Source organism: Podarcis melisellensis (assembly GCF_964234715.1).
Source record: "Podarcis melisellensis genome assembly, chromosome: 6".
Classification (NCBI taxonomy): domain Eukaryota; kingdom Metazoa; phylum Chordata; class Lepidosauria; order Squamata; family Lacertidae; genus Podarcis; species Podarcis melisellensis.
The window spans coordinates 87,446,932-87,459,053 of NC_138538.1; the positions used below are offsets into that span (position 1 = coordinate 87,446,932).

Sequence of the window (12,122 nt, forward strand, 5' to 3'; positions counted from 1 at the left end):
CACATCTCATGTTTTCAGTAAGCATCTGAAAGGGTTGCTATCACATTGCATCTCACTAATAATATTTCTATTGCAAGTAAAGAGCAATTCTGAGCCATTACCAAATATGAGGAAAGCTGTACTCCAATCTAGCACCAGGCATAGCAGCAACATCTTAACAGAATAATATCACTCTCCAAAGCCAAACTAAGGTAATTTGCTGGCATTTACTGTCATAGAGTTTCAAATACCATTCTGAGGATGTCTTTATTTTCAGGCATTTTACGCTTATTTACTCTGAAGTATGCCCCACTGTTTTCAAAAAGGATCGCTTCCTAAGACATGTGAGGTGGACTGCAGTCTTAGTCACATTGTGATCAGCAGGGCTTACTTCCAAGTAAAGATACATAGGACGACGCTCTCAATATATCACCAAGTCCGTTTTCAGAGTCTACTAGGCTCATTCGTCCCAGTCCTCTTGGTCTTCATCGTCTCCTGTCGCAGTTAAGAATTCGTATACAGCCGCGCAAACTCCCAAGAGCCAGGCAAACACCGTACCGGCAGAAAAGATGCCGAACCCAACCAGACCCAGGAAAAGATAGTCTTGGTCATCAAAATGGATGAAGCATTTATAATTCAGTTGCTCCTGTGCCTCTTCCAGCATCTTCAAGTCATGCACAAAAGCTGGGCTATAGCAGGTGACGTTGTCAGGGTCTGCAGAGGAAATGCAAGGGTGACAACAAGTCTTGACTTGTGCATAAAAAACATGTCAATTAAGGACATGTCTAGAGGCCTGTGGCCTTGATGTTCTCCAGACCCAGTAAGACACCCTCCCCTTCAAACTCAGACCTAACTTGCTTGCGTCTTTGTTCCAGTCAAGTGGTATATACATTTCAGGAAACAAAATAAATCAGCATTTTTGCTTGTTATCTTTCTACTAAGCATCTAAAATGGCTTACCGGAGTGCTTACTGCCCAATAGACTGATTACTGGACCCATTCCCAGGGGCCAAATATTCTTGGAGGGGGAGGCAGAATTCTCCATCACTTTGGGGGAAAAGATTTCTGCAGCTGAGGTTTGTTTTTTGGATAATCCTTCTGAAATAATTGTCTTGGTGAATACTGAATGAAAAGCTATTATTAGTCCATGTTAGTGGGTGAACCCAAGGGTGATCTGGCTGTGACAGGGGTCCCCAAACTAAGGCCCAGGGGCTGGATAAAGCCCGAGGGACTCGTTTATCCGGCCCGTGGCGACCCCTGCTGCCCACTGCCGACACCCGCTCTTACTGGTGCTGAGCTGCACGGCTGCCCACTTCCAGGTCGGAGTAGCACTAGAAATAGCTTGTGCGCATGCGCAAGTGTTATTTGCGCATGCACAAGCATTATTTCCTTCTCCCCTGGCAGTGGCAAGCCCCCCATTTTGTGGTTTGCCTCAGGTGCCAAAATGTCTTGGGCCAGCCCTGCAGATGGGTCACATTCACCTGGCTTTGGGCCTGGTAAAGTCCGGTAAAGTCCAGTCAAAGGTGACTACGGGGTTGCGGCGCTCATCTCACTTTCAGGCCGAGGGAACCAGTGTTTGTGCACAGACAGCTTTCTGGGTCATATGGCCAGCATGCCTACACCACTTCTGGCACAACGGAACACCGTGATGGAAACCACAGCGCACAGAAACGGCGTTTACCTTCCTGCCACAGTGGTGCCTATTTATCTACTTGCACTGGCGTGCTTTCGAACTGCTAGGTTAGCAGGAGCTGGGACAAAGCAACGGGAGCTCACTCCGTCATGGGGATTCAAACCGCTAGCCTTCTGATTGGCAAGCCCAAGAGGCCCAGTGGTTTAGACCACAGCGCCACCCGCATCCCCCATGTACCAAGGATGCTGTAGCATTGGGTTGGCTGGGAGTTGGGCTAGATGACGTAGCCCAACTCCATCTTTGTGACGGTGTGGTCCCTCTGTGCTTCCTTACACAGAACCTCATTTGCCCATTTTGCTACCCATCTCCTAGTTTGGAGAGATCTTTGGGGAGCCGTTGGCAAGAGCCGGGACAGAATAACGGGAACTCACCCTGTCGTGGGGATTTGAAGCGCCAACCTTCTGATTGGCAAGTCCAAGAGGCTCAGTCGTTTAGAGCACAGTGCCAACCGCTTCCTAAGTTGCCCAAACGGTGGTGATGCCATTGGCAGAACTCATGCAGTGTTGGACCACCCAACTCTGGCACCAGAACCGCCTAGTTTTATTGGACTTCCACCATTCGCCTAGTGCAGCTCTCAAAGACTGGGAGGGAGACAGGTTGCCTGCCGCGAGCTCACTTTCATACTGTAGAAGACAGCGGTCAAGTGGAGCCACAAAGTCATCATGATGTGCCATCATGTGCCACCGGCTGGCATGGAGCATGGTGTGTCTTATTTCATTTCCAGAAGGAAAGAGGAGCTCTCGTTTCCAGATAAGCTTGCAGCCAGCATTAAAGTTTAACCACTGCTCTCAAACAAGGCGCAGAGGAATACAAAGGGACGTGTCTGTTTCACACACCAACAGTGATGCTCGCTATTTGAAACAGCCGTGGCAAGGCTATAAGGTGAGTTGTGTGACATAAGTGGGAAACAGAACTGCCTTCCCAGACATATAAGCAGCCTCCATCTCCTTTCCCCTTCCCCTTCTCTGAGAGTCACGACGCAGGAATAGAAATATTCTTCTGGGAGCATAGCTTTGTCTCTGCTTGGAATATGGGAAGGGAGGGAAGGATCCAGAAAGGGAGTTGTGTATCGGAATTAATGGGAAATTGCCTCCGCTTTGGTAAATGCACAAGGGAAGGATTGAAACTCCGTATTAGCAGAAATTGAGTGATATTTGTAAAGAAAAAGATCGAAGGCATGTATACAAAGCAGAAAGAAATGATATTATACAGTGTAAACCTGTGTAAAAAAGAATGTTATATCAAACAGTATGATGAGAAGGATGGAAAGGATTGTGCTGATGAGTACTTTTACTATGTAAATAACTCTGTCTCTTTTTTCTTTTTTAAAATTTGATTTCTTTGTTTCTGATCTTTGTTACTTCTTTATTTCTTTATAAATTTTCTATTTTATATAATTTCTTTTTTTAAAAAACCTGTTAAGAGATAGTACATCCTGTTTGTATAGACATGCAAACCTTTTAATCAATAAAGAATTGATAATAATAAAAGAAATATTGTAACGTAAAAAAAAAAGAAACTTTGTGAATTGCACGGGTTCCCCCTCCCCCCAAAAAAACTACCATGATAATACGGCAAGCCTTTTAGATGGTTCTTCAACAATAAGAAGCAACAACAGCTGAAAAGAATGGCATCAGCAAAACCGCACATAATAAAGCAAGAAACACTCAGCTCAGAATAGTGGAGAAGCTTGCACACAATATTTTGACTCTGGAATCACAAGAAATTCAGGATAAAGAGCACCAGGGCTCTCTGTTACCTTGATGGCTGATGAGGGGAGAAGGGGGCAAGACGAAATATTTGTGTGTGTTTGCTTGACATTTTCAAAGAGCTTCTTATTCTCCCCTTAAAGTACCTTCCTGGTGCAATAGTTATACAGTGGTACCTTGGGTTAAGAACTTAATTTGTTCTGGAGGTCTGTTCTTAACCTGAAACTGTTCTTAACCTGAGGTAACACTTTAGCTAATGGGGCCTCCCGCTGCCGCCACGCGATTTCTGTTCTCATTCTGAAGGAAAGTTCTTAACCCGAGGTACTATTTCTGGGTTAGCGGAGTCTGTAACCTGAAGCGTCTGTAACCTGAGGTACCACAGTACTGCCACTTCATTGAAAAGTAAATTATTGCTTTCCCTCCTTGGCTTTGACTCAGTCAAAGCCAAGGAGGGAAAGCAATAATTTACTTTTCAATGAAGTGGCAGTACTGTGGTACCTCAGGTTACATAACTATCCCAGGTAAGTGGAGGCAGAGGAGCAAAGTAGTGGTACATGCCTTTGCTCTAAGCGTAGGAATGCAGAGGACTTATTTTTAAAGACCAAACGCCATAGTTGTCCTGAGTCCACAGACTGCTCACCCTCTCAGCCCAGTAGCTGAGTGAGCACCCTACAGCTCACCTGGAGATGGGAAACCGTCCCCTAGATGTTCAGCATTTCCCACTTACCTGGGATAGTTATGCCACTCTCTTTTATGAAGCTGCACAGTTCCATAAAGGAGCAGTTGCAGAACCAGGGATTCCCGCTTAAGCCCAGGCTTCTCAGGTTGGGAAGCTCCCTGAGGGTAATTGCATCAATGAACGTCAGGCTACAGCGGCTCACATCCAGGTGCCTCAGCCAGGTATTGTTGGCAAAGGAGTCCTTCTCAATCTCCACCAGACCGGGGTTGTCGGAGAGCTTGAGCACAACCAGGCTGCCGAGCTGGGAAAAGGTCCCAAACGTGATCAAGGTGAGGTTGTTGAAACTGAGGTCCAAGTAGACAAGCTTGATGATACTCACGAAGGTGAAATCCAGGTCCTGGCCCAAAGCATTGCCACTGCAGTCTAGATAGATCAAGTCGCTGAGGAAGTTCAGCTCCACGGATGGCAAGTAGCTGAGCTGGTTTTGAGCCAGGATCAGCTGCCTGGTGTCCAGAGGGATGGTCGCCGGGAACTCCGAGAGCCTCTTCCCTGTGCAGTTCACGGCCAGATACTCGCAAGTGCACCCCTGGGGACACGACACACCTTCTGCCATCCAGCCAATTCCTAGGAGCAACACCACCCACCGCAACCAGCACCCGGCTCCCTTTGCACCCTGATGTTCTCCACTCCATTCTGGGTGGGGAGCCATTTCTTCTCTGCAAATCCTGTGGAGAGCTCAAGGTGCTCTGCTTTCTGCAAACTCTTCGCTCGTCAACATCTCGGGCAAACTGCCAACTGAAGCACCTGGGGCAGACAGCTCACTTTCTTGAATGTGCAAAACGGCCACTTGCTGCTCTGTATCGTGTTGACTGCCAGTTGACACCTTTATGTCATCCAAGGTTCTTCCCTACACAGGTTTTGGGCATGCTTTGTGTGTATACACAAGAGAAAGTGTACGTCTTCTGCCATTGGCAGATGAAGATGATGGATTTTTCAGAGCTAGCCAACCTAACCGGAAGAGTCCCCAACCAGAAGGAGGAGGAGTATCAGGAAAAGTGGATTAAATTTAATGATTATTTAGTTAAATATGTTAAGTTAAATTAGCTTGCAGATACTTAATTGGCTTAGGATTCTATTTATGTTAAGTGATGAATTAATATGTTTAATTTCATAATGTGAAGATTTAAGGATGTTAATGTTTAAGTTAAATTTTATAAGAATTGTGATTTGGAAAACCGTTAAAAGGATATGCAATGAAATTCAACCAAGGGGAAGCGAGGAAGTCACTTAACAAAGTTATTAAGTGTAATTTTCAATAAGTCTATGATTTATGTTTGTTTGTCTTATGTGTTTGTTTGTTTATAATATTGTGAAAACCAATAAAAATATTTTGGGGGGAAAAAGAAAGTGTATGTGTTCTGTACCTGAGGCAGACAAGGGTGCCTGACAATCACCAAGAAAATTATAGAGAGTCCAAGGCTGAGAAGGCATTCAGGGCTTGTGTGATGGAACTTAATTAAGACTTCTAACCCCGCCCCCATCTTTTTTGAGTGCATTACATAAATAAATACAACCCAGGTGCATAGCTGTCAACTTTCCCCTTTTTAAAAGGGAAATTCCCTTATTCCAAATAGGATTCCTCGCAAGAAAAGGGAAAAGTTGACAGCTATGCCCAGCTGGTTAAGAAAGGCCAACAGAGACTCCATCTCCTCAGAGTATTGTGGAAGAACGATGTCAATCAACATTTGATGATCTCCTTCTACCGGTCAACAATAGAAAGTGTCCTTTCATACTGCATCATGGTGTGGTACGCTGGTTTGACATCATCTGATAGAAGCGCCTACAGAGGGTGGTGAATACAGCACAAGATATTATGGGCTGTCCCGTGAATCTGCTGGATGAAATAGCGGAAGAACGTTGCCTCAGGAGAGTGAGGAAAATTCTCAGGGATGTTTCACACCCTGGCCAGCACTTTCTTGATCTCCTGCCCTCAGGCAGAAGATATAGAAGGATGATTAGTTGCACCAACAGGGTAAAGAACAGCTTCTTTCAGTGGGCTGTTAGGCTGCTGAATGAAAAGATAACAACAGGGCAACTGACTTTTGGGTTTGGTGGGTGTGCGCCAGTAAACGAGGGGAATTAAGACTAAGAGAGCTGAGTGGGGGGTGCTCGTGTAATCTCACTGTATACAAGTTGTACAAGTGACAATAAAGTATTTCAATTACTGTATGTTCTTCATTAAATTATCTTTCCATTGATATATAATTTTATGGTGTTACTGCCCCCAAAAGTGGTGTTGTGAGTCATCAAACCTCGGAAATACACTTTCCCCAAAAGGTTTCCACAATTTTGGCCACTAGTGCACAATGGAATGGTCTCAGTGGTGGGGAGCACATTTTTTCCCCTGATTATGACTTTGTCAAAATAAAATAATACTTAATAAAACACACACACACACACACACACACACGGATTTGCAACCTGTTTATATCTGCAAGAGCTCTTCTAAGCACCAAATAGGTAACTTTCAATCTTTATTTTGGGGAGTTTTCTTGTTGAATGAACAGGCTTCCACCCCTTTTCCACTGCTATTGTTAGTATGAGTACTCTCTCTCTCTTTTAGGAATTAATTGTTTAGTTTAGGAGTGTGAATGTAGCAGGTATTAGGGGAAAAGCACTTGGGATTTGGTTTCAATGCTGACCCCATTGATTAACAGAATTCTCCCCTCTCCCTCCCCTGTAAGGAACGCCATTTACCGTATTTTTCGCTCTATAAGACGCAACAGACCACAAGACGCACCTAGTTTTTGGAGGAGGAAAACAAGAAAAAAAAAATTTCTGAATCTCAGAAGCCAGAACAGCAAGAGGGATCGCTGTGCAGTGAAAGCAGCAATCCCTCTTGCTGTTCTGGCTTCTGGGATAGCTGCGCAGCCTGCATTCGCTCCATAAGACGCACACACATTTCCCCTTACTTTTTAGGAGGGAAAAGGTGAGTCTTGTAGAGCAAAAAATACGGTAAATTTGTGCTCTTGTCGTGGGAATGAAATTCTGACTTTGGAGCTCTTTTTAACATTTTTTTCCAGCATGGTGGACAGCTGACCCACATAAAAGATTCCCTTTGTGCAAGCATGTTTGAAGGTCATGTGTGAAGCGCACACAGGCTCCCAGAGACAAATATAACATCTGACCCCACTCCTCTAAATCAATGGCCGTAAATGTCCTTTGCTTGGGGCCCCTTTCAGAAATGTCCTCAGCTCTTACGGAGCAGGTAGGGCACCAGTTATTGGCTATCACACTTGCCCCCCCCCCGGAACCTCCTTCCCACTTGCCTCCTTTGATGTCTCGGGGGCCAAGACTTGGACTTGCACCTCGGTGTGATGGTCTGGGACTCAGGGTCGGACTCAGAACCAGAGGAGTCTCAGTCCACACCGGATCCTTTGCCTCAGGCGACATCTGAACCAAGTCTGGGGCCTGATCCTGAAGAGCCCCTGTCTGCACAGGTTCCCCCGCAACAAGCACCAGCTGGGCTGAGTCAGGGGCCTGAGCCTGCCCTGGCTCCAGATGCGGGGATGACCTCGTTGCCTTCAGCTGGGCCATCACTTACAGCTGCTCCACTACCGGTTGGGTCAGGAGAGGCTGAGGTGGCCCCTGGGTCTGGTAACCCACTGACATCTCCTGAGCTGCAGAGACTAAGGTCAGAGATGGAGAGACCTGAGTACTCGCAGGAGGAGTGCTCACTTTCAGGCGAGACAGGGAGGTGGGTCACCGGGGGATCAGGAACAGCCGCTACCCTGACAAAGATAAAAGGCTGTCGGACCCCACCCCAGGTTGCAGGAGCAACATTGCTGTTTGCTAGAACCTGCCTGAGACCCTGTGCCTGACCTTGCCTGGTTTCCTGCCTCGTGTCCTGCCTTGGCCCTGTTGGACTGACTCCTCGCGGAACCCTTGGATTCGGGACCGGACCTGGACCACGTTGCTTGGGTTACATAATAATAACAATAATAATAATAATTTATTATTTATACCCCGCCCATCTGGCTCAGTTTCCCCAGCCACTCTGGGCGGCTTCCAATCAAGTGTTAAAAACAATACAGCATTAAATATTTAAAACTTCCCTAAACAGGGCTGCCTTCAGATGTCTTGTAAAAAGAAGATAGCTGCTTATTTCCTTCACATCTGAAGGGAGGGCGTTCCACAGGGCGGGCGCCACTACCGAGAAGGCCCTCTGTCTGGTTCCCTGTAACCTCACTTCTCGGAATGAGAGAACCGCCAGAAGGCCCTCAGTGCTGGACCTCAGTGTCCGGGCTGAACGATGGGGGTGGAGACGCTCCTTCAGGTTAACCCCTGGGCCCAGCACACCCGGAAGCACCCAGTCTCCCATGTCCTCTACCCTGGAGCTGACACCTAGCAGAGTCAGGCCCCGTTCTATACCGCAAGGTTATACTTGTGCACACACAGAAGGGACCACAGTGAGACCATCCTCAAAAGGTGGGGAAACGCCAGCAAATGGATTTTGCAATGAAACAGAAGGGCTACAAGCCATAGACACTCCTCAGAGCTCCAAAACAGCAGGTCTAAATCATTCTGTATTCCTCCTCGTCCAATTCCTCGTCCACCTTCATTACGGGGTGATAATAGATCACTGTGGCTAGGCCAACCAGCCAGGCCACCAGAGTTCCTCCAAAAAAGATGCAGATGGCCATCAGACCCAAGAAGACGAAATCTTGAAAGTCTAAATGGACAAGGCAGAGGTAGTGGAGCTTTGTTTCGGCCACATTGACTGTCAGACCCTTGAGAAGTTCCGGTTTGTTGCAAGTCATTTCCTCAGAGTCTGAGGGAGAGGGAAAAACAAATTTAAGAGGAGTTACAGTCGGCATTTTAATTCGTGGCTGGTAAATCTATAATAGGAATGTACCTTAACAGACCAAGGACAAGCAAAAAGCGAGTAAGGAACCCTGGAGAGATCATGGAAGGGAGGAAATTTCTCTGGCTCACAGAAGCCCAGGGCATCTTCAGTTGGGTCAGACATTCATGCTCTAGAGCAGACTTCTTTCACCACCACCAGTATATTATGAACAATTTCCACCTTCTCTGACCTTCCTCCACATAAGCTAGATTTAAAGTTTAATATAAAGTGGTAACTTGGATCTCAAATGTCTTGGTACTCAAACAACTTGGAACCCAAACACTGCAACCCCAGAAGTGCGTGCTCCGCTTTGAGAACTTTTTTCAGAAGCCGAACGTACTCCATTCTGAGTGTTACGCTTCCGATTTGAGTGTTACACCGAGGTCTGTCTGTTTTTGCTATTTATTTTGTGTTTTTGCTTTTGCGGCTCTTTTTTTGTGTGTGACTGTGTGGAACCCAGTTGATTGTGTGACTGCAGTACATTGTTTATTGTTTTCATCTTATGGATCAATGGTCTCATTAGATAGTAAAAGTTCATATTAAATTGCTGTTTTAGGGGTTGTTTTTAAAAGTCTGGAACGGATTAATCCATTTTGCATTTCTATGGGAAAGAGTGCCTTGGTTTTGGAATGCTTTGGTTTTGGAACGGACTTCCGGAACGGTTTAAGTTTGAGAACCAAGGTACCACTGTATTCTTTGCCTTCTTCATCATCAGTAGCAGCATATCACCATCGTGACTTACCTGCCCTTCACCCTAAGGTCCCAAGATGAGTTGCAACATTAAAACACAATATTTAAAAATCTACACTTCCAGTGTCAAAAGGGGGCGGTGAAGGAAATAGAGCAATATTTGTGGCAAGAATGTTACTCGCCCTAAAATGGAAAGAAGAAGTCCCAGCAAAGGAAGAAGGATACAAAAACTTATAGAACTGCAGAAAGAGGGGGAAGGAAGTCACGTTTTAAAATGTCAAAAAAGATTGTAAAATCAGTGAAATGTATAATGTGGTTCCTTAAATGTATTTTTAATATTTTCTGCATATCCAAAATAATTTTATTTGCTGATTTATTCATCTGCTTTAAATATATACTCTTATGAAACAGCAGGTTATTACAATAATCCTGCCAATGTTCTTATCTGTTTACAATTTAGCTGTAAATCTTCAATAAACCATTTCCATTCTTTTATAAAAAGTTTGTTATCTTGATTTCTTATTCTTCCAGTAAGTTTTGCCATTTCTGCATGTTCCATAAGGTTTTGCATTCATTGTTCCTTTGATGGAACTTCTGCTTCATTCCATTTTGGGGAGAGAAACATTCTTACCACTGTAGTTGCATACATTAATAAATTTCTATACAGTTTAGGTAGTTCTGCCCCTATAATTCCCAAAAGAAAAGCATCCGGGTTTTTTTGTTTTTTGTTTTTTTTACAAACATTATTTTAAACATCCTTTCCAATTCATTATATATCATTTCCCGGTAAGCTTTAACCTTCCTACAAGACCACCACATATGATAAAAAGAACATTCTTTCTCTTTACATTTACAACACTTATTTGATTTGGATTTACACATTTTGGCCAATTTACTCGGTGTTAGATACCATCGATATATCATTTCCATATCATTTTTCTCTTAGATTATAACATGCTGTAAATTTTATATCCCCACTCCACAATCGTTCCCATGCTTCCAAGTCTATATTATGACCAATATCTATTGTCCAATGTATCACTGAAGATGTTATTTGCTCATCCTTTGTCTCCCATTTCCCCATGCTTATCTTCCTCTTCCTCCTTGGTACCACTTCTCGGGTGCTCATCCTGCGTCCTTGGTGGGCTGTCCCCGAGTGCCTGCGAACAGGAGAAGACACAGTGGCGTGGCGTGGGGGGTGCAGGGGGGGCCGGCCGCACCGGGCACAACATCTGGGGGTTAAGGTTAGGGGGCGCAAATCCACGGGTTAGGGGGTGCAAATTACTTGCCTTGCCCCAGGTGCTGACAACCCACGCTACGCCACTGAGAAGACGCCCCACAGAATTCACACCTGGAAAAAGGTCTCACCTGGATACACAACATCAGATTTCTTTATCCAGTTGCAAAACTCCAAGAAACTGCAGTCACAATTCCAGGGGTTCCCCTTCAGTCTCAAGCTATGAAGGTTGTGCAGATCTTTGAATAAGTCGCCGCCAACGTACGTCAAGCCGCAGTCGCTCATATCCACAAATCTCAGAAGGGGGTTGCTGTCAAAGGCTTTGTTCTTCACTTCCACCAACAACCGGTTGCTTGAGAGATTCAGCAGCAGCAACTTGTTGAGTTGCGAGAAAGTGTAAGGGGTTACAAAGGTGAGTCTATTGAAACTGAGGTCTAGGTACGTCAACTTGACTATACCGGGAAAGGTGAAATCCAGGCCCATTTCTAACAGGTTGTGGCTGCAGTCCAGATAGACCAGTTCGTTGAGATAGCTCATCTCTAACACTGGCAATGTGACGAGTTTGTTGTAGGACAGAATCAACTCCCTGGTGGTCAGCGGAATTGAGCCCGGAACTTTGTCTAAAGCCTTCATGCTGCAATTCACTGCCTTTTGCTCACAGCTGCACTTTGACGGACAGCTAAGGCCCTTTCCTGTCCATTTGATTACAATGAGAATGGCTATCCACAAGGGTGTGGAAGTACGGAAAGAGGGCGGAATAAGATAGCCCATCCTATACACCTTAAACGGAAGAAGAAGAGTTTACCTTCAGTGCTAAAGGAGAAGTGTTTCCTGTTGCTGGAGCAGCTCCCATGTCATCCCAGTTGGTACCAGTTGCCTTTATGACATCACCAGTTTGGCCCACAAATCTGGAGTGATGATGTATCAAGGAGTTACTGCCTAGGTCATATATTCTGGGTTTGTTTTAAACTTTAAAAAACTGTGTTTTCAAAAACAGGAACAAAGAGCATATTTAAACCCTCCTCCCCCTGTCCCACTTACAACTTCATACCAAACACAGCATGTATACATATACCATACGACTTCCCTTCCATCCTTTTCCTGGTTCCTTTTGCTTTTCTACTGCTCCACGTAATCCACGTTTTTTTAATCATCCAGTTTGTTATCTATTAAAAACTCTATCTGCTGGATTCAGGTAGGTAGCCGTGTTGGTCTGACGCAGTCGAAATA

At 45.2% G+C, this 12,122-nt stretch overlaps 2 protein-coding genes across 2 annotated transcripts; both read right to left on the bottom strand.

Annotated features, from left to right (window-relative positions):
- Nucleotides 1-282: 282 nt before the first annotated feature.
- On the bottom strand, nt 283-4,672 carry LOC309372165 (leucine-rich repeat-containing protein 52-like; the record flags this gene model as incomplete). Its single annotated transcript, XM_081915466.1, has 2 exons — nt 283-729; nt 4,108-4,672. The coding sequence occupies 2 exons, from the start codon at nt 4,670-4,672 to the stop codon at nt 440-442; spliced, it is 855 nt and encodes a 284-aa protein (XP_081771592.1). The 3' UTR covers nt 283-439.
- Nucleotides 4,673-8,627: 3,955 nt separating this feature from the next.
- Nucleotides 8,628-11,749, bottom strand: LOC309371342 (leucine-rich repeat-containing protein 52-like). The gene is made up of 2 exons (XM_081913888.1): nt 11,024-11,749; nt 8,628-8,890 (listed from the first exon to the last, which is right to left on the bottom strand). The coding sequence occupies exons 1-2, from the start codon at nt 11,661-11,663 to the stop codon at nt 8,634-8,636; spliced, it is 897 nt and encodes a 298-aa protein (XP_081770014.1). The 5' UTR covers nt 11,664-11,749; the 3' UTR covers nt 8,628-8,633.
- Nucleotides 11,750-12,122: the final 373 nt, after the last annotated feature.

Excerpts from the sequence above, each read along its gene's own strand:
- LOC309371342 (XM_081913888.1), bottom strand. The coding sequence starts at position 11,663 with ATGGGCTATCTTATTCCGCCCTCTTTCCGTACTTCCACACCCTTGTGG. Across the intron at positions 8,891-11,023 it reads ATCTGATGTTGTGTATCCAG|ACTCTGAGGAAATGACTTGC; the intron begins GTGAGACCTTTT and ends CCTCTCCCTCAG.